The sequence below is a fragment of the Stegostoma tigrinum genome, chromosome 2 (genome assembly GCF_030684315.1).
Source record: "Stegostoma tigrinum isolate sSteTig4 chromosome 2, sSteTig4.hap1, whole genome shotgun sequence".
In the NCBI taxonomy this organism is placed as follows: Eukaryota; Metazoa; Chordata; class Chondrichthyes; order Orectolobiformes; family Stegostomatidae; genus Stegostoma; species Stegostoma tigrinum.
Genome location: NC_081355.1, coordinates 105,732,545 through 105,754,843, shown reverse-complemented (window position 1 = coordinate 105,754,843; position 22,299 = coordinate 105,732,545). Strand labels below are relative to the sequence as shown.

Below are 22,299 nucleotides of genomic sequence, written 5' to 3'. Positions count from 1 at the left end.
GCTGAAGAGTTAGAGCAGGAGAGAGGACTTTAGATTTCTGCGATTATCTGTGGGGATGGTGGAACCTGTGCAAGTCCGATAGGTTGCACCTCAGCTGGAAATGGGTTCAACATGCCTGCAAGGGGGTTTGCTAGTGCTGTTGACAGGTGTTTAAGATAATTTGGCAGGAAAATGGGATATGGCAGCATCTGCAAAGAAAAATCAGAATTAACATTTTGGGTCTGGTGACCCTTCCTGTCACTGGACCCAAAACTTTAACTTTCCCAGCAACTTCTGTTTTTGCTCCTGATTTACAGCTTCTGCATTTCTTTTGGTTTGTAAATGGGATATGGGTTGGGTTTCAGTAGTGTATGATGCACAGACAGGTATAGAGGAAAAAATCACTTTGGATTGGAAGACTGAGTTTGCTAGTCAAGTTAAGGCACAAGGGAGCATAGTGAGGCTGGACAGCATTTATTTTAATGCAAGGAGTCTTGCAAATAAAGCAGATGAGTTAAGTGAATTGATAAACATATAGGAGTATGACATTATTGCTATCACAGAGTCATGGTTGAGAGAAGAGCAGGACTGGCAGCTGAATATTCCAGTGTAGAGAATCTTGGAGCTGTACAGTACAGGTCCAACCCCTCCATGCCAGCCAGATATCCTAAATTAATCTAGTCCCATTTACTAGCATTTGGCCCATATCCCTTTAAACCCTTCTTATTCATATACCCACCCAGATGACTTTAAAATGTTGTATTTGGGGTATGTTGGGGAGGGTGGGATGGAGGTATGAGAGCAGGTGATGTTGCAATATTGAACAAGGAGTCAAAAATTGCAATAAGAAGGAATGATATCATAGAAGGTTCCTTAAATGACGCCATTTGGGTAGAACCTAAAACAAAGTGGGGGGAAATCACATTATGGGGAGTATATGATTGACCTACCAGATAGTCATGGAGAGACAGAGCATGTAAGCAAATCTGAGAGAAGTGTAAAAATATAATAGTAAGGAGTGTCAACTTCTTCAGTTTTAGCTTGAACAGACAAAGTGTGAAAAGGTTAGAAGGGAGCAAAATTCTTAAAATGAGAGGTTTTTAAACCAGCATGTAGAAAATTCTAAAAGAGAGATAATGGGAGTATGGATCGAGCATAAAGATAAACAATGGGACCAAAGTAGCCTGGTCTTCTAGGAATAAACTGTCTCAGAAAAGAAAAAATAAGGAGACATTATGGCAGATACTGAAAGAACAAAATCACAGAAATCCTAGAGGAATATATAAAACGGGGGTTATGAAAAATAAATTAGGAGAGCTAAGAGGGGTGAGTGAGAAAATTCTGACAGGTAAAATAAAGAAAATCCAAAGGTGTTCTATAAGTTTACTCAGGGCAAGGGAATAACTAGGGAAACAGTACAGCCCAATAGGGACCAAATTAGCAATCTGTGTGTAGAGGTAGAAGATCTAGGTGAGGTTTTAAATAGGTGCTTTGCATCTCTATTCACTTTTGAGAAGAAGTAAGCAGGTACTGAAATCAGGAAGGAGACTGTGACAGGCTTGAACAAATTAGCACTGAGAGAGAAGAGGTATTAATAGTTTTAGTGGATTAATCAAACCCCAGACACAGATAAAATGTGTCTCAGGCTGCTGTGGGAGGGAAGAGATTAATGTTCAGAATCTTTCTGGCCACAAGAAAGAAGGCAGAGAAATGGAGGACAAGTCACCTTGAGCCATTATTCAAGAAGGGTGACAGTGTTAAACCAAGAAATTATAGATTAGTGAATCGAACATCAGTGGTAGGAAAAGTATTGGAAAAATATCTGACGGAGAGAATTAACCTCCACTTGGAGAGGCAAGAATTAATCCAGAATTATTTGAGGATGTGACAATGTGAGTAAATGAGGGTTGACAGTTAATGTAGTCTTTATGGAAGTAAAGGCATGTGTTGAGATGGGGAAAAGGACAGTGATGCGAGGCAAGGTCAGGATATAAGGGAGGGATGTGGTATTGCATTGGAGGACATGAAGGACCAAGGGACGAGTTTGTTGGTAGTGACAACCATTGAGCAGGTTGTCTTCCATCCCCTGAGGATAGGCTGTTATTGACAAGTATGATAAGTAGCCTCTCTGTGTGTCTTTGCCAAAGAACTTGTCTTTACAGTCTTTTGTTTTGGCTGAAGTGCCAACGTTCCAACAGACATGGCAAGGCAGGGCAAGGCAAGGTAGGGATGCTACAAGCATGCATCTAGGCATTAAATGAGGAGTGCTAAAATAGCAAACAAGCATGCCTGAGTAGCAACCTGCTCTAATCTGTGAGCAGGGTGGCCAACTTTGTTGCTATCTGATGTTGCACCCTGCAATGCAAATCTGTGCTTCCTAAGTATCGCTCGCAGAAATGCCATGTTGGTTGTGGGGATCTTGCAGATGCAGGATATCAATATGCATACCTATGAGAGCTGCGTGCAGCTGGAGGCCATGGTTCGTGCTCTGCAAATGTGTTTGGTCCTACACAATGTGGCAATCCTTTGGAGCACGTGGCAAGCTGAATTCACTGGGTATCACTCTGATTTCCATGTCAAGTTTTCTCAATGTCTAGCTTGCTTGGTATTTTTGATAAGCTGGGAAGCTGAACATTACTGAGGCAAATGGGGTGTTAATAAGGCATTTAATAAGAAATAAGCTCCCTTAATTGGGAAGCCAGTGCTACCTAGTGAGAAACTCTTCACGCCTCTTGTCAAAAGCATAAACTATGGAGACAGATGCTCCTGGGGTTGAATTTGGCTTTACCGGCCATCTTGTCAGATTCTGCGACAAGACCCCACATCCCTCACACCTCTGTAAAATTCTACTCTGTGACTCTCGATAGTGACCTGTATGTAATTTAAAACTATCATCAAGATGGTATCTGCACGTGAGTGCATGGTGAGTATAGGTGAACTAAAGCCAAAGCCTAGGTTAAAGAATTGTATGGGTTTTCACTCACCAGAAGGTGAGGTTGCACCCGAATATTACTCCAGTAGACTCAGATGAGAATGGAGAAAAGGCTGCAGAGAATGTACATGTGAATGCTCGTCATTACTTGGTCTGCTAGATAGTGTACCACAACATTGCCTAGGCTATCTTGTCTACCTTTGAAACACCATTTTAATAACTGCAGTCTTTGTTTATTTTAAACAATCGATATTAATTTCTTTTCAATGCAACAATTAACAAAGACTTATTCTCAAAGCCTTTCTATCAAGAAATTGTGTACAAAAGTCACCGCACAAAACAAGCCCCTTTGCATAAATTTCAACTGGTTTTTACCAATTTACAATTCTGGCAATTCAGTGATAATCTAATTCACGACCTTTATTTTTACCATGAATACAAATGTATTCCCAGCCATCCAATTATCAAAAAATCGTCAAGGCATATGGACTCCCCTGTTTGACTTCTAAAAAACATATGCTTCCAAAGAAGTCTGCAAATGAGAAGAGCATACTGTTCTGTAAATGTCTTTGTGTAGAGGTGAACTCTTAGAATTTTTAGAAAACAAATTAACAGAATACAATTATTACCCTTTAAAGACAAATGCTTAAATGCAATACATGTCAATGTTTACTGACAAGTTAACCCTATAATCTGTAATTTATTAATTAGTTGATGACTGCAATATCATTAACTGAAGTTTTTTTATCATAAACAGATAAACCCCTCTTCATTTTTTAAAAGAAATTGTTTATAATGTTTCATCAATCAGTCCAGTCACAGTTGTCATGTCAGCTATGTCAGAAATATCACTTCTGATGAGGAGGAATGATTGCATTTTAAAATGAGGAAGTGAGGTGAGAAGCAAGGCCTTTAATTGTTGAAAGCAAGTAAGAGGCTATTATGGTTGAAGGAAGTTAGAGAACAGAAATCAGAAATAATGCCTAGGTATAAAATATTCACACAGTATAATTGTAGTACAACAGTTTAAGCCTGATTGTGTGATATGATAATGAAACCATCACCACAGAATTGCATGCCAGTTCAGCTAGTAGATCATTTAACTGTTAATCTCAGGACCGTGGGTTCAAGTGCCACTGGGCATTATCATTTCCATGTTAGGGCTCTTGTGTAGTATTGGTAATGAACTTATCTGTGGGCCATATTCAAATACTACCTGCACTAAAGCTGTATCATAGCATGTGCTAATGGGTTGATTAAAAATATTTTACACCATCATAGGAAGTGACCTTGGTCTCTCTTCCAGCTTTACAAAGATGAAGCTACAGAAGGATGTTTTCATAAATAAAGTTAATGTTTTCCTTAACTCAGCAGAGCCTGTAAATATTCTTTAACAATACGAGACCAAGAATACTAAATGCTTGTAGTAAGAACAGTAGAGAAACAAACATACCATATGAATTAGGAGCAGAAATAGGCCATGGAATGCATTTCTGCTATAACCAGAAAAGTTCATGCAGGTCTCAGGTTCCAATCCAGCAGAGGCATGGCTGAACTCAGAGTCATAGAGTCATACTGCAAGGAAACACACTCTTCGGTCCAACTGGTCCATGGCAACCAAGTTACCCAAACTAAACTAGTTCCACTTGCCTGCACTTAGCTCATATCCCTCTAAACCATTCCTATTCATCTACCTGTCTAACTTCTTTTAAATGTTGTAACTACACCTGCATCTACCACTTCCTCTATTATTTCATTCAACACTCGAAACATCCAGTGTAGGAAAAATTGTCCCTCCAGTTGCTTTTAATTTTTTCTTCTCTCTATGATCCCTAGATAAACCTATGATCCCTAGTTTTGGACTTCCTACCTTTGCTTTGCCCCTCATGGTTTTACAAACCTCTGTAAGGTTATCACTCAACCTCCCACAGTCCAGCAAAAAGAAGTACCAGCCTATTCAGCCTCTCTTTATAACTAAAATGCTCCAGTTTCAGCAACATCCTGGTAAATCTTTTCTGAACCCTCTCTGGTTTAATAATATCCTTCCTATAGTAGGGCAAACAGAACTGTCCACAGTACTCCAATAGTGGCATCATCTATGTCCTCTACCACCTCAACATAACTTCCTAACTCTGAGACTCAGTGGTCGGAGCAATGAAATAAAGCATGCTAAACACTTTCTTACCCATTCTACCTACACAAGATACAACTTTCAAAGAACTATGTGCCTGAACCCTTTGGTCTATCTGTTCAACAATACTATCCAGGGTCCTGGCGTTAACTGCATAAGTCTGCCCATGTCCATTTTACCAAAATGCTATACCTGGCATTTATTACAAACCCAGACTCACTGGTCTATAGTTCCCAGGCTTTTCCTTACAGTCTTTCTTAAATAAAGACACATTAGCCACCCTCCAGTCCTCACCCATCGTTACAGGTGATACAAATATTTCTGCTCTGGGCCCTGCAATTTCTTCCCTAACTTTCCACAATATCCCAGGATACAACAGATCAGGTCCTGGAGATTTATTCACCTTTATGTGTTTTGACACCTCCAGTACCTCCCCTTCTGTAGTGTGGACTGTTTTCAAGACATCAATATTTATTCCTGGTGATGAAAATTCACAAGGTAACACCATACGTGTGGCCTCACTGTGAAACTGAGCAGAACAAATGAATGAATGATTTATTGTCACATATATCTAAGGAGATACAGTGAAAAGTGTACAAAAGAATTAGAAGAAAGTACTTAATCAGAGTTCATCTTCATTGGCCAGGATTCCAGACAGGGCTCCAAGATGTCTGCAAGGTCCCCACTCTGGGCCTACTGCAGTCAGGACACCATATTCTGTGCACCAACACATCCACAGTTGACATACCACTGCAGCTGAAAGACTCCATGCTCTGGGCCTATCACAGCCAGGGGCTCCTGCACTGGGCACCTAAACTGCCACGGTTGATGACATGCCGCCATTGAAAGAGTGCATGCTCTGGGTCTACCACAGCCAGGAGTCCCGATTCTGCCATCACTGCAGCCAATACCCAGTCACCTTTCCAGGAGTTGTTGGAACGAGCCTAGGAAGCCAGGAGACACTGCCAATGCCACTCTGGCCTCCCCACAATGTTAGGAAGATGAAAACAAGAAAAAGAAGAAAAGGAGAGAGAAAAAGAATGTGGCCAGCTTGGAGGGGACGGGCTCAGCCTGAACGCTACCCACTGTGCCACCGCTATATTGTCACTTCATCATCGACACAAAATAGCAGCAGTTACTAACATGTACAAGATGCACTGGGGATATTTACCACGTCCATCACTTTCCGCATTCCCTGCCTGCACCAGTGACGTGCATTCCCTTTACTCTGGACTTTGTGCAAGATGAACATGATGGGCCACAAGGTGCTCTACTGCCTGTTACCCCACACAAAGAGAGCAGACCAGTGCGCTTTTGTGGGCAATATATTAGGATCAGGGTTAGTCAATGTCCTAGTTAGGTAGGGGGTCTATGAAGACAAAGTTATGTATGAGGAAATAACAAAGGTGCTTGCTGTTCAATTCAATCTTCAAATAGATACCATCGTTGGACTGGCTAAATTTAATAAGTATACCTGATCGGGAATATGTATTAATGCTTTTGTCAAGGATTCTACAGACTTGCAGAAAATAGCAGCTTAAAGTGTCAGAATTGTTGACAGAATCTTGGATGGAGCATCGTTTGACGACTTGCAGATGAGACATGACTTGACATTTACAAAGGAATTCAACTGAGCAGACAAGGGGAGGTCAGGAAGCAAAGTCAGTCAGTTGTTTGGGAAAACAATATCCCCAGAACAACCACCTCCATGAAATATGATCAGGGATAATGGGAACTGCAGATGCTGAAGAATCCAAGATAACAAAGTGTGAAGCTGGATGAACACAGCAGGCCAAGCAGCATCTCAGGAGCACAAAAGCTGATGTTCTGGCCGAGACCCTTCATCAGAGAAGGGTCTAGGCCCGAAATGTCAGCTTTTGTGCTCCTGAGATGCTGCTTGGCCTGCTGTGTTCATCCAGCTTCACACTTTGTTACCTCCATGAAATATGTTCAGTTTCAAAACAGTGAGGTTTTTTTTCTTTAAATAGGGGAGCCAGGAAGCACATGCGTGAAGTGCCACAGCTCGGTGTTATTGGTGTGGCATGTAAAAACACAGTTGCAAGATTTGTCTTGCGAAAGAAGCCAAATGTCACTTTTGTAAGAAGGGACACTTCAAAGCTGTGCATCATAACAAGAAACTTGTACAGAATAAGCCATATGAGAAGCCCTCAAAAGCTGGCAAAATCCATGAAAATGAAGATATCAATAATTTTGAGATGCCTTTGCTTTACGAAATCATGGAATGAATCGGAAGCTACTAAATTGCTAGATTGTTAATGCCCTGGTACAGGGAAACAAGATATACTTTAAGGTGGACATCTGTTTTTTTTTCATACTGAATTGTGCTTGGAGAAAAGTTTTCTTCTGTTATCACACATAAAACCACAGTCAGGAGATACAGAACTCCAAGAGAAGAGAAAGAAAAGTGAATGAAACCTTAGATGCTGTCCTAATCCAGCCTTCTTCACTCTTAAACAGGCCTTATATCTGATTGGCAGAGTAATGCAACTCTGTAGCCATTAGAGAAAAATACTGCACAAACCATTGGGATGAATAGTTGACAAGGCCCGGGATCTGATTGGTTACACTGTAGGGTCTTAAAAGGAAATGGTAGCATGGTTCCACTGGTTATATTGTTCCAAAATTCCCTGCAAGTATGAAAGGCTCTAGTGGATTGGAAAAATGCTTATGAAATGTGCTTATTCAAATTAGGAGGGAGACAGAAACAAAGAAACTACAAATCAGTTAGTTTAACATCTGTAGATTCCATTCTTAAGGACGTAATATCAGGACATCTGGAATGTCAAAACACAATCCATCAGAGTCAGTACGGTTTCCTGAAGGATAACTTGTGTTTGACTAATTTACTAGGGCTCTTCAAAGATGTAACAAGAAACGTAGACAATGAGGTCCCTTAGAAATAGTATATCTGGACTTCCAGAAGGCATTTGACAAGAGTCACATAAAAGGTTGACATACAAGGTAAGATCACAGGGGGTTAGGAGTAACATATTGGATAGAGGATTGCTATTGAACAGAAAGCAAAGAGTCAAGAAAAGTGATAATGGGAACTGCAGATGCTGGAGAATCCAAGATAACAAAGTGTGGAGCTGGATGAACACAGCAGGCCAAGCAGCATCTCAGGTGCACAAAAGCTGACGTTTCGGGCCTAGACCCTTCATCAGAGAGGGGGATGGGGAGAGGGAACTGGAATAATTCCAGTTCCCTCTCCCCATCCCCCTCTCTGATGAAGGGTCTAGGCCCGAAACGTCAGCTTTTGTGCTCCTGAGATGCTGCTTGGCCTGCTGTGTTCATCCAGCTCCACACTTTGTAGTCGAGAAAAGTGGATATTTTTCTAGGTGGCAAGACAGCTCAGAATTGGATGCAGGGTTAGGAGGTCTATGGCCAAATTTGCAGATGATACTAAATAGATGGGAAAGTATGTTGTTGTAAGAAATAAGAAACTTACAAATGGACATGACTAAGTTAGATGAATGGGTCAAATTTGGCAGATGAAATTCATGGAATTCATGATATAAATGGATAAGTGCGAGTTTAACCATTTTGCTCAGAAGAATAAAAAGGCAATTTATTATCTAAATGGACAGAGACTTCAAAATGCTTCAGTACTGAGGGATTTGGGTATCCTTGTGCAAAAATAGCAGAAATTTAGTCTACAGGTACAGAAGGTAATAGAAGGGCAAATGGGATGTTGGCATTTTCTACTGAAAAAGTGGAATACAAAAGTAGAGAGATGTTGTTGCAAGTGTATATGGATTTGGTGAGACTGTATCTGGAGTAGTTTTGGTCCCTTTATTGAAGAATGATATAATTGTACTGGAGGCAGTTCAGAGAAGGATCACTAGATTAATTAGAGGCATGAAAAGGTTGTCTCATAAGGAAGGATTGAGCAGTCTAGTTCTATAGTCAGTAGAGTTTAGAAGAATGAAGGGTGAACTAATTTAGGTATATAAGATGGTAGAGGGGATTGACAATATAGAGATAGTGAGAGTTCATAGTTTTAGACTGAGGAGTGGCAGATTTAAAACAGAGGAGGCATTATTTTTCTCAAAGAACGGTGAATCTGTGGAATTCAATATCCTCAGCATGAGTTAGGTACTGAATACATTTAAGAAGAAGATAGACAGGTTTTTAATTAGTAATAAGTTAAGGGTTATTGGGGAACAGGTTATAAAATGAAGTTGAAGCTGAGATGAGCCCAGGCATTATTGTATTAAATAGCGGAGCAGGCTTGAAGGGCTGGTATCAGTACTCCTGCTCCTAATTCTTTGTGTCTGAGAGTCATACAGCATAGTAAAGGCCCTTCAGCCCATCGAGTCTGCTCGACAAGAACCACCACTAAAGGCACAGTGATCACAATTTCCATATCCTTGAATGTTATGACATTTCAAGTGCCACCAAATAATTTTTAAAGGCTGTAAGGTTTCCAGCCTCCACTAACTTCCCAGACAATGCATTCCAGATTCCCACAATCGTCTGAGTAAAAATTCTTTTCTCAAATCCCCTCTAGATCACCTGTCCTTTATGCTAAAACTATGCCCCTTCATGACTGACACCTCAACCATGGGGAGAACCTGCTTGCCACTTACCCTATCCATACTCCTCATAATCTTATACACCTTGATACTTACCTTCTCTGCTCTAAGAAAACAATACGAGCCTTATATTCTAATAGTCTTATGTTGTTATATAAGGCCAAGCAAATAACCCTTAAATCTTCAGAGCTGAATTTGTTCAGTTGCTTATTGGACTAGAATGCCTATCGCTTCCTTCAACATTCTGAAACAAAGCCAGTGTGTCTGTTCACATCCAGATATTCCTCAGCTACTCTTGCAAAAATAGAGAAAGAAGTTAACTCTATGTTGAAGCAAGACGTTATTTCATAACCAGCTTGTGGATCAGACAAACAGCAGCAACAGGGGTTTTGAAATCTATTCTGGCTGAGGTACATTTGGGACATAATTCCTTGTTCTAACTGTAGTAAAAAATAACAGCACTCTGCCATGTTTAAGCAAATAATTGGCAAGAACTTGCCTTCAGGCAGAGAATCCAAGGAGTTGAAGAGAGTTTTCTATAAATATGGTCAATCCATTTTATTAGATGCCTGTTTCTGATGTTATTCAGAAATATAAATAAATTTAGCTGTGAAGAGATAATGATGTTGATATCGAATACCTTTCAATTTTAATTGAATGAAAACTTGTCAGCCAACTCAATGTGTTAAATTTATTCTTTAAATTAAGTGGAATGATGCAAACACAGCTTCCAATATGCTGCAGTGCTGACACTCTAAGTTCCTGCATTTGATGGATTAATTTGGAAAACTGCTAGCCTTATCATTTCTAGAAAACAGTGCTGACATATCTTGGAACATTTAGATAGAAATGCTATGCATTAAGTCTAACATTTTTGGTACTGCTAAAACACCACAATTTCATATATAGAAACACTTGCAATATCAACATAAAGCTAATAGATTTCATTGTTATTTTCTCCTTTTCTATAAGACCCTATTGAATTGTATCATAATGGAATTATTTAGAGAATCTCTGCCTCTTTACTCTAGACAAGACATCAGTATTGAAGATATTTCTAGCTATTGTGTTGCAACTCCTTCCTTTGCATTTCGGAAAATTTCTGTGGTTGTCAATAGTACTTCCTCTATTTTAATCTGATATCTAACTTCTGATCTTTTCCTTCTCCCAACCCTGTGCCTTGTCTGCTTCACTGACATGTCTTAAAGACTAGGCCAAACCCCTTCAAAATATACTAAAAAGATAGTCTATACCCTAACATTTTCTTATTTTAAAGGCAAGTGCAAGGCATTGTATTCCAGAAGCAACTTGTTTGGTCAAACTTCCAGGCTTGAAGTAAAACCTACATTTTCATACACTGCTGTTAAAATACAATAAAAGAAAGAAGTTAGAATAACTTAACTCTATTGGAAAAACTATCAGAATAATGGATAATTTAACAACTAAACAGTAACTGTTCCTATATAACAATATCCCATAAATACACCCTTAGCAAAGGCAAATTCAGTAAAATAGATGCCTCACAGGCAATTCTTCAGTCTAGGAGGAAAAACATCAATAGAAAGCTCATAGAAAGAGAGAGTAGAAGTAACGATATACAGCAGGTGCCATGAAAAGATCAGCCATGGTCTTATTGAATAGCCGAGCAGGCTCGAAGGGCCAGATGGGCTACTCCTACTCGTGGTTCTTATGTTCTTAGGTCATATATGTTATTATTATTAGTTATTTTAATATGGCGATCAGTTACTGAGACATATTCGCATGACGATGCAGATTTTCCTTAATAGGAGAACAGATGCTTGTTACAAAAGACAAAAACAGAAGAAAACAATCTAGATACAGAAGACAGTAAAATGCACAGCAAAACAAAGTTTTCAATCTATTTCCCAGCACAGTCAATTTGCAAAATATCAAATCTAAAGAAATCGCCTCTCTGAATCAAAGCATTATGTTCTATATTAACTGATTCTCTCCATTTTCTTTCTAAAGAGCCATAAAAATGCCCATAAAAGTGAGAACTTAGGCTATCATAGCTTTGAAAAACCGACAGATTTCTAATCAAACCTCCCTAGCCTGGAAGCAGCACAAACTAAACCTTTCCACAAAGGTAACTGTGTTTTCCCTATCCTGTCCTTTACTCCTTCAAGAACAGAAAACTAAACATAATTCTGACTTCCAACAGAAAATTTAAAATATTTCATTCATCTTAACCTTTCAGTGCCCAAGACGAGAATTAACTTTAACTGTTCTTGTTAAGCTTTATTCTGATTCATGAAATAAAAATGAATTCTTTCTTCAAACAACTGAAGCTCCATCAGAAAATCAATGGAATGTCAATCTACTGTTACATCTTCGGTATCCATTTTATTTTGTTCTTTAAAATGTCAATAAAAATCTGTATTTTTATTTGTTCATGGGTGTCATCAGTTGGATCATTACTTTTTGCCCAGATAGCAGTTAATGTGGCTTTGGAGTTATATGCAGGTCATACCAGCTAAGAATGGCAGATTCATTTTCCTAAACAGGATTACTGAGCCAGGCTTTTTTTAAACAAAATTTATGGGACCTTCATTGGGCTGGGTTTTAATTCCAGGTTTTTGTTGAATTCAGTTTTACCATTTGTCATGGTGGGATTCCAAACCACACCCCTTTAATGTTAACCTGGGGGGCTAAATTACTAGTCTAGCACATTGACCAGGACAACACCACCTCCCTTTTTATTTCTTGTTGGTTTTTAAAGCGTTACTCTACCCTTTACGGCAACTAACTAGCAATCCCAACTAACTTTTATTCCCTACTTACTCCTACCATGAAGCACTTTACGGTTCACTACATGTGTGTATAACTTATAGCATGACACTTGGGTTTTGTTGAGTCAGATATCTTGAAGTTTTATTATAACACAATTTACATAGTTACAATGTCACAGACACACATGCAGAAGTGAAACTTGCCAATAATCAACTAAGTGCCAATTTTAGTGAGTTTCATGGAGGGTTTCTCTCCGCAAGCCCTAATGAGTTTTCTTACGCCATCTTCCAAAGTAGACTCATTACCAATCCATTAATGTCCCATGTTGCCCAGCTCAACCTATTCTTCTACTCACCACAAGTGGAAGTGCTCGCCTCTGCTGGGACCACCTCGACAATTAAAGCCTAGCCATGCTCCTGGACAAGAGCTGCTGTACTGAACCATTCATTTTACTGGCCTTAGACATGTCAGGCAGAGGGTAATAGCATTCTGCTTTGCTGACAGTGACGTGGAGGTCCAGCTGATGGAGTCCGGAAGAGTAAGTGGTAAGTTATGTTGCCAGGTTACCAATCTGACTTTCATGTTGTGAATTGTCACTGTCTAGTTTGGGAGTTGTGGATGGGCTAAAGGGAGGTTACATTATCAATGGGGTGAGATTATGTAATAATAAATATATAAATGTATTTTGGTACACACGAATAGGCCTCTCACCATTCACGTGAGAATTTCATCTCACTGCTCAATATTTGGTTGAGAATTGGGAATTTTTGCTATTGAAGTTGGGAAGTTCTTCACTGCTGAGGTCAGGTGATTCTCCCAATCTTCTCACCATTGCCACATTGTTTGGGGGCTAGGGAGATTCTGCCATTGTTTAGGGTTAGTGCTTGCAGATGTTACTATACATCGCACAAACATACTCAACTGACCTAAGAATAAGAGTAACTGAGGTGACGTGGGTCCCTTTGTAATGTGAAATGTTGTGATGTCGTGCAACTGTCTTAAGAGTACAGGCCTATCTGGTCTGGAACCTGCGTCATAATACAACAGGCTCCAAAAAGCCCAAGGGTGAGTGTGCCACCAAACGTATCTACTACACCTTGTAAAATGGAAGACCAATTGCCACGAACAAATGGATGGTGTGCAGGCCACATGCTGGATTCTATGAGCCCCAATGCTTTCAAACTGGCACTGAGGAATAACAGTGAAATTTCACCCTGAGCGCACTGTGTGTCAGTGAGCTGTACAGTTTCCAAGAAATCATGTTAAAAATATGAATGAGAATCCTGCGAGTCATAATAACTGTGAATTGTTATCAAAGAGGATAAAAATGAGCTTGATAACGTTCATTTTCCAATGTTTGGCTAATGGGCAGATGATAAAGTGAGACAATTATAACAGAGAAATAACACTGACATGGACAACAAAATCTGGTTGAAAGTTGAACAATAAACAACTGATGATAGATGATTAGCTAAATTATTGCTGAAATAAAAACAATTGAAAGTATCTGGATTTGTATTTCTGAAAGGATCATAAAATGGATACCATGATAAATTCAATAAATGTGCCAGGTATAATATCTATAGCAACTCTAACTTTATGGGGTGCTTAATAGTATAATTAATGTATTTCAAATATATATACAAGAAAGTTGTAGCAATTATGAACATAGAAGACATGTGATCAAGATGCCAATCAGAAATCCTAACATCAACAGAAGTGTGAGAAAGCAGCTTGTTTGTGGAAATCTTTACTCCTTCAAACTTCTGTTAAAAGATTCAAAAGACCAAAATCATTGAAATGTCAGATGCACTGGAGGCAGATTTATGGGCTCAATGATGATTAAACATTTTTGACTTTTTTTTTCAATCCGCATACCATTAATGAGGTTTTTCCTTGGAACTGAGAAACTGCACTTCTTGTTAGGGAAGGAATTGAAGCATTAGGAATGGATAATGTCAGTTATATAAAACTTTACTTTTCTGTCATTGGTTTTGGTTGGCAGAAATCATCACAGCTGTTGCACCATGTTATATATAATCCTGAACATTTCGCTGTCATTCAAGTATGAAGTAAATGCCATCAGGCATTTAAATAGCAATAATTATAGGAATGTACAAAATGACAAATGTCCATCATTAATAAAGGAAAGAAGCTACCCTCAATTTTCTCCCTCCTAATTTAAGGACAGGTTAGGTAAGCGACATAATTGCTAGAGCAGAGATTTTGTCAGGCTGCCAGGGGTCTCACACACCAGTCGTGGCCTCTATACGCATGTCCCTGGTCACTGTTTTCTGGCAATAACATGATATAGTCTTCTCTCGTGAAGCAGGGCTTGATTTTCTATCCTGCTCTATACACCGCCTCTCCACCGAGATGAATTCACATTCTGCAATCCTCCAGCAAAATAGTTGGCACATTATCTGTCATCAGTTTATTATGCATCTAATAAACACCTGCTGGATCATCTTTCTGTTGACAATTTTCTGTCTTGTCCTTTGAAAGCTCTGAGATAGATTTTTAATGTTCACTGACTGACAGCACAGCTCATTAGCTGGCTGCCTGAAATATGATTTATTCATTTGATATTTGGTTTATTCATTGTCACGTGTGGTAGCAGTGGGTGTTCAGTCCATTTGGAAGACTGGGCCTTGATACCATAGAGTTAATAGGCTGCTGATTACATACGGATCAATGCAGCTTGCTGTGGCTTGGATCTGACCTATATCATGCAGTCCAGGGGAATAAACCCATTATTAGGCATTAGTTGAGGGGCCCTCAACTATATAACTAGCCTCACTACCCTCAACTATATAACAATAACTAGCCTCACTATTCTGGTGTACCCTGGAATGATGTTCCTCTAGATTCCACACAAAATAATTACAAACTAATTGAGTAAAACTTTGTAGGTATTTTTCAACAACCTGATCTGACATGCTCTGACTCACTTCTAGGCAGGTGGTCCTTGAACCTGGACCTTCTAGCCCAGAGGTATGGACACTTGCACTTTTACTCTAACGGTCTGGAACATTACTTTTGATGCCTATGACAATCCCTAGAACAGAACACTTCTAAAAGCTCAGCTTATCTGCCAAGCTGAAAACAGTTCAGAGATAAGAATATTGCATTGAATTTACACAGTCTTCATATATCTCACTTTTAAAAATCACCTTGCTCTGTCAGCTGTTAAGCGAATTATTTAGTAAAAATCAAATTTTGGATAAGTTGGGATTTCTATTCATATGTATCCTGTGATTTTACATCTTTAATCTCATTTTATATGTAAAATACGAATAATTCTACACTGATGGTACAATTACAAGGGAGGAAAATTAGAAACAGTGATGATACTGGGAAGCACAATTTGTGATTTGGATCAAATCTGTCTTAGCATGTTGCTAAGCATTGATCACTAATTTAGGTTGCAGTTCATAATTAGTTGAAGAAATGGAATGGCAGCATGAAAGTAGTCTCTTCTGTCACAACACCTTTTAAGAATGCAGGGTTATAAAGTTGCTTTTTGTGTGCTTCCTGTTGTTTCATCATTACAGTCTGTCTTTCAAGTTTTGCTTCTTTTTGTGTCTGTTAGAAGTAATATAAATAAACAATCTGCTTAGTCTACAGACTTACGTATAGCCCTAGCATGTACATTTGTAGAATGGTGCAAACCATTTTCACAACATTATTCAATAAATTCTTATAGAGTATTATACAGCATTCTGCAAGAAAAGAACATTACTTGTTGTGCTATACATTCCAATTAATAAACAATTTTAGTCCTTATAATTGCATGTTGGGCCTTTCACCTGAGTAAATTAAACCTTTGATATAACCTCACTGAAATTTGTAAAATGCAACATTCAGAATTTTTTCTACAAATAAGGGAATAATAACAATACAGCTATAGAGTTACTGCATAGAACAGTCAGTAAAACCCTTTCTTTTATATTTTGAATTTGGTTTTTCAGAATAGATTTTTGAAAAAGATTTTGTGACAAAGCAGAAATCCTTATCTATATTGTGTAGTAACACAAAAAAAATTTCTAAGCACTTCACAGCAACATTGAGGCAAAAATAAATGATACTGAGCCAAGACAGATAGACAGACAAGTGACCAAAAGCTTGAAAAGAGGCCTTATGGCAGACAGAGGGAGAAAGAGAGAGACAGACAGACAGAGGCAAAATAGATTAGGGATGAAATTGCAGAGCGCAAAGCTTAGGCTTAAGACAGTCATGAATGGTTGGGAAAATAATTGGAAAATACATTAGAGACTGAGTAGAGGAACAAAAATTACTAAGAGTGCAAGACACAAAATTTGATTTGTTCTCAGAAATCAGTCATAACTGTCAGTTGAGCGTCACTTACTTTCTTGTCATTGCTCTGAAAACAGATTGGTAAACATAGAGGTTGTAGTTATGGTTGCAATTAAAGGGAAATTATACAAACCTACCAAGTATGGCCAGCACCATGGTACCTTTAAGAACTTCCATGGAGCCTGAGCAGACGAAATAGATGGCCTGCAATGCATCTCCCTGTCGAAGGAGGTATTCGCCTGGAGCACAGAAAGAGGTTTTGATGTGTAGAGAGAGAGACCTAAGGCAGCCACGGCTGGCAGAGGCAAACAGAGAAAGTTGTAGAATTTCCTTGTTCAAATGCATAGTGATGTCTGCCCTCAGCTCATCTGGAAAATCCTTTAAAAGCTATGGAAATGACAAGAGTTACTATGCATTGAAATAATTAATGACATAGCCACTTGCAAAAGAACAGAGGAGGGTCTGAAACCATCCCCCAGGAAAATAAATAACAGGATTATTAAAATGTATTTAAAAGTAAAATCGAGTAGATATCCACAATAATCATTGATATCAACATTTTCAGATGTCCTCTAATGGAAATTAATTAATTTTGTGAAGACATATTCAGAGTTTTCAACATACTTTTAAGCTAAAATAACCATTAATGACTGCAGGAGATAATTAGATGGAAGATAAATGAACCTAAATGGACTTCAGAATCTCCCATTGAATCTTTCTTTGTTCCATCTATAATACAATCAACAGTATGGTAAAAATGCTAATATAGTATTACAATTAAAGCTTTGTAACAAATTCCTAGACACAAAAGTACACAAGCTTCCACATCAAAACAAGCCTCCTCAGATTGGTTTGATTAATTTTGAAGATGTATGTAAATACACATATATAGTGCTCAGACTAACAAGGTAAACCAGGTGGATGTAAATTTTGTAAACTGACACTGTCATGAGCTAAGATTTGAAAGTGCTTATTGAACTGCAACAAAAACATACAGTAATCTCTTCAGCTTAAGTGTTAAAAAAACTGCAAATATCTCTTCTCAAAATGAGAAAGATTATCTCCACTGCTGTTGATTGCTATTCTTTCAGTTTATTTTAAAATTTTCTCTTTGATCATGATTAATTTTGAGTAATGCACCTTTGGCATTGAAGTTCGTTGGGTTTCCATCACCTCCCTGTGAAAGTGTGCTTTAACAGTATGAAAGGCAGCTTTAAAGCTTTGTCACTTTCAACTGATAAGATAAGCAATGACAGGCTAATGTGTTTGTTCAAAAGGTAGGACAGAAAGTAAAAATCTGCATTTGCACAATGCCTCATAACATCCTCGGAATCCGAAGTGTTTCACTAATGAGGCACTTTTGAGGAAACAGTCTCTATTATGTAAGCAAAAGTAACTTTATGGTGTTGGCAACAATGATCCAGGGCAAATGAGGATCATGTTAAAGTACCTTGACAGTCTGATACAAAAGAAGAGGTTTGCGATAATGCCAAAAATACAACTGAAGACCAAAACACAACTGGACAGTGCACCGCTCATAGCATTAAAAACTAATTAACGTAGATGATAATGGATGGTTGGATCATAAGTCCAGATCTACTGGTTTCAAGATCATTGAAGGCTAGGCATAAAGCCCAAAATGTTTGTTAGAGCCCTGCACAAAGACTCCGAAACCCACCCCCACCCAGGCCTCAAACCCTTCCCTCTATGCTCTGTCTAACTAACCCCAATAACTAAACGACTCCTCAGATCAAGCCCCTCATCATCAAACCTCTCGTCTTGATTACCTCCAATTGTCTGACTACTGCCCTGACCTGACTAGTTTCAACCTGTCTACTCCATCTGACCCCACTACCTACCTATCTCCCCACTCACCTGCCACTCTACTCGCCTGCCACTTCATTCACCTGGCATCCAACCTACTTACCACATCCACCCTACACACTGTCCTCACCCACCATTTCCATCTGACTGCTCTGCATATTCACTTCTCACCAGTCACTCACTTACAATCTCATGCACCCATCCACTGATATTCACACCGGAAATTTAAATTTATTTTACAGCAGTAGCTAGCACCATAGAAAAGGGGAGTTGTCTTCACACTGACACTACAGAGCTGTGAAGAAGCTTCTCAAAAGAGTTGATGTTCCCTATTGCTGTCAGAGCTGGGCTTGGAAGACACGGCAAGAAATATGTAGCAGTATCTAGACACATAAAATGATTCCGACAATGATTGCCACTCTACAGGAGATGCAGGCCTTTAGTTCAGGGTATAACACACAGAGCACTGTCATAAGCCACAAAAACATAGTTTAAGTCATTTATTCAGTCATACAAGTCAGAATAATATGTTACATCCTTGAATCTGACTGCAGACTTACAGTTATCCTTTTTTTTGAAACCGATGGCAATCAAGCAGTTACATGTTCTTAATTTTTCAATTACCTTTATATTGCTTGTGTGTGATAACAACTTCTCTGCTGAGTTTTGGGTTGCATTGTGCTGTATTCTGGCATGGTGGAATGAGAGATCCCAAGAATACGATATAAATCCAGAAGACTTCATTTGGAAGAAAATACATGTGCTTTCGAGAAATTGATAATCTTTAAGTGAAAACACCATTCTTCACTTGACTAACTTGGAACTCAACCTCCTATAAAGTAATCAGCTATAAATATTTTGCACATTTATTAAGTACTCCGATTGCTAACAGCAGCCTGTCTTACAATGCAAAAATCTATTTTCACAGAAAGAAAGAAATATGGAAAAAAATTGAGTCATAGCGTCATACAGCATGAAAATAGTCTCTTCGGTCCAAGTAGTCAGCACTGAACAAACATCCCAATCTGACCTCCTCCCATTTCCCAGCATTTGTCCCATATCCTTCTAAACCCTTCCTATTCATTTACCCATTCAGATGACTTTTAAATGTTGTAATTGTAACGGTCTCCCCCATTTCCTCTGGCAGCTCGTTCTGTACATGCGCCACCCTCTGCATGAAAAAGTTATCCCTCAGGTCCTTTTTAAAGCTTTCCCCTCGCACCTTAAACAAAAGTCCATCTGGGTTTGGACTCCCCTATTCTGGGAAAAAAGACCTTGACTATTCATCCTATCCATGACTCTCATGATTTTACAAACCTCTATCACCCCTCATCTTCAGACGCTGCAGGGAAAATAGCCCAGGCTATTCAACCTCTTCCTATAGCTTAACCCTCCAGTCTTGGCAAAATCCTTGTAAATATTTCTGCACCCTTTCACGTTTGACAATATTCTTCCTGTAGAAGGGTGACCAGAATTGTATGCAGTATTCCAAAAGTGGCCCCACCAATGTCCTGTATGGGTGCAACATGACATCCCAACTCCTATATTCACAGAGATAGTAACTGCAGATGCTGGAGGATCTGAGATAACAAGGTGTACAGCTGGATGAACGCAACAGGCCAAGCAGCATCAGAGGAGCAGGAAAGCTGATGTTTCAGGCCTAGACCCAGGGTCTACACCTTGTTATCCTATATTCACAGACCAATACAGGCATGCACACCAAATGCTTTTTCCACTACCCTGTCAACTTGTGAATTCAGTGTCAAAGAAATATGCATCTGCAGCCCTTGGTCTTTTTGTTCAGCAACACTCCCCAAGATCCTACTAGTAAGCGTCTAAGTCCTGCCCTGATTTGCGCTACCAAAATGCAGCACCTGACATTTATCTAAATTAAACTACATCTACCACTCCTCACCTCATTGGCTTTTCCAATCAATGTTGCATTGCATTCTGAGGTAATCTTGCTGACTGTCGGCTACACCAACTGTTTTGGTGTCATCCGCAAACCTACTAAACATGCCTCCCATATTCACATCCAAATCATTTATATAAATAACAAAAAGCAGTGGACCCAGCACCAGCTCTTGCAGAACACTGCTGGTCACAGGCCTCCAGTCCAAAAAGCAACCCTCTACCACTACACTCTGTCTCCTACCTTCAAACCAATCATGTATCCAGTTGGCTAATTCCTCCTAGATCCCATGTGATTTGACCTTACTAATCAGTCCACCATGTGGAACCTTCTAAAATTGAACTAATAGTATGGAAATAATACTTAGATAAGGGGCAGAAAAGAAAGCAAAAGCAGTGACAATTACGTAATGAAACATAGATTACACCTACAACTATTACTGTGGCTGAACATCTTTTTCAAAACATTGATGGTAGTAATCATGTATATACATTCTGCTGGTGTTAAACAACAGAAGTAATCCTTTTAGATTAATCATGATTTGCATCTTAAAATTTGATGCTTGTAAAAGGAATAACCTACATCATTAAAATAATAATACAGAATCGCTTTACAAGTTGAAATTTATAGATCCTAATTGGTAGAAGTCACAAAATATCCACTCAAGAATTTTGTTGTAGGTATACTTTCAATTTACTTATGACAGGAATGCACCGTACTGTAACTGTTCACATTAAATAATGCTCAAAATTAGAGGAGAAATTTAGTTACCCTGAATTTGCTGTTGTATGATCACAAAAAGTAAAAAGTAAAATAAACAAAGGAAGATTCTAAGTGGTCATTGTATTATTATCAGGGAGATAGATTCAGCAATAATGCTGAGGGTTTTTTTTATATTCAACCTAAAATAATAAATATATTTTACCAGCACATTATTGAACACTACTCTCTGTTTGTTAAAAGTACATTAAGGAAAACTCACGCAATATGATGCAGTTCTTCAATTTGCTGAAGTTGTGTGTGAAAGTACTTGGTATTGGACATAAATGACTGTTGCCCTAAAGGGGTGCCCAAAGCAGGAGGCAGATTTTCCCACAACTACTTCTCTAATAATCCGAGAGTTAACGGCCGGCAATCAGGGAGCCCACCTGGACAGCTGGCAGCTCTACCACTGCTGGGACACCAAGCTAGAAGAAAAGCAGGAGGCAGATTCCCTTCTTAAAAGTCATCCTTTTAAGAAGGGAATTTGGATCACGGTCACCGGGGAGAGGCAGGCCTGACTGAAGTGGAGAGAGGGCTTGTGAAGGTAAAGGTGTTTGCAGCACTTTGCACTTGCTTTGAGTGACGGAGTGCCAAGTCATGGAGAACGACCCCAATGGTTGGCATGGGAAGTTGGCAGGAATTACTGACTGATCTTCCAGCATGGCAGAGGGCCTGCACCACTGGTAAGAAAAATACGACGACAGTGGGTTCTTAAGTGGACCTTAATGGCTGCTTAAGGGACTCAATATTTCTTTGGGTGAGAAGGCCATCCCCTACTTTACCTGCCACTTATAAAATTCCATGATGTTGAGAAGGTGGCAGTCATTTCTTTTCCTTTCTGACTTAAGCACCTCTCTACCTTCCATAATGCTTCTGAGATCCCCATTAAATTCTACCCAAGGAGTGACACAAGTGCAGAATCATGGAAAGAGGAGGAGAAAGGAACGTGTTTGTTTTTCAAAAAAAAACTTTTTTCCTGTGATAGAAACTGTGAGATTTATATGTATGATTTTAAATGCAGCGTGAATAGCTTTGCGCACGAAGGGGCTGTTGTTAATCTTAGATTGTTTGGAACCCAACAAGATAAGTGATGGGTAATAAAATGTGAGGCTGGATGAACACAGCAGGCCCAGCA

The 22,299-nt window shown here is 39.1% G+C and overlaps 1 protein-coding gene across 1 annotated transcript in view; it reads right to left on the bottom strand.

Moving 5' to 3' along the window:
• The window catches only part of kcnh8 (potassium voltage-gated channel, subfamily H (eag-related), member 8), a 381,437-nt gene that overhangs the window by 90,260 nt on the left and 268,878 nt on the right, over window positions 1-22,299 (bottom strand). The window contains exon 10 of the mRNA XM_048548228.2: window positions 16,804-17,053. Coding sequence (XP_048404185.1) covers window positions 16,804-17,053 — 250 coding nt within the window. The remainder of the gene's footprint in view (window positions 1-16,803; window positions 17,054-22,299) is intronic.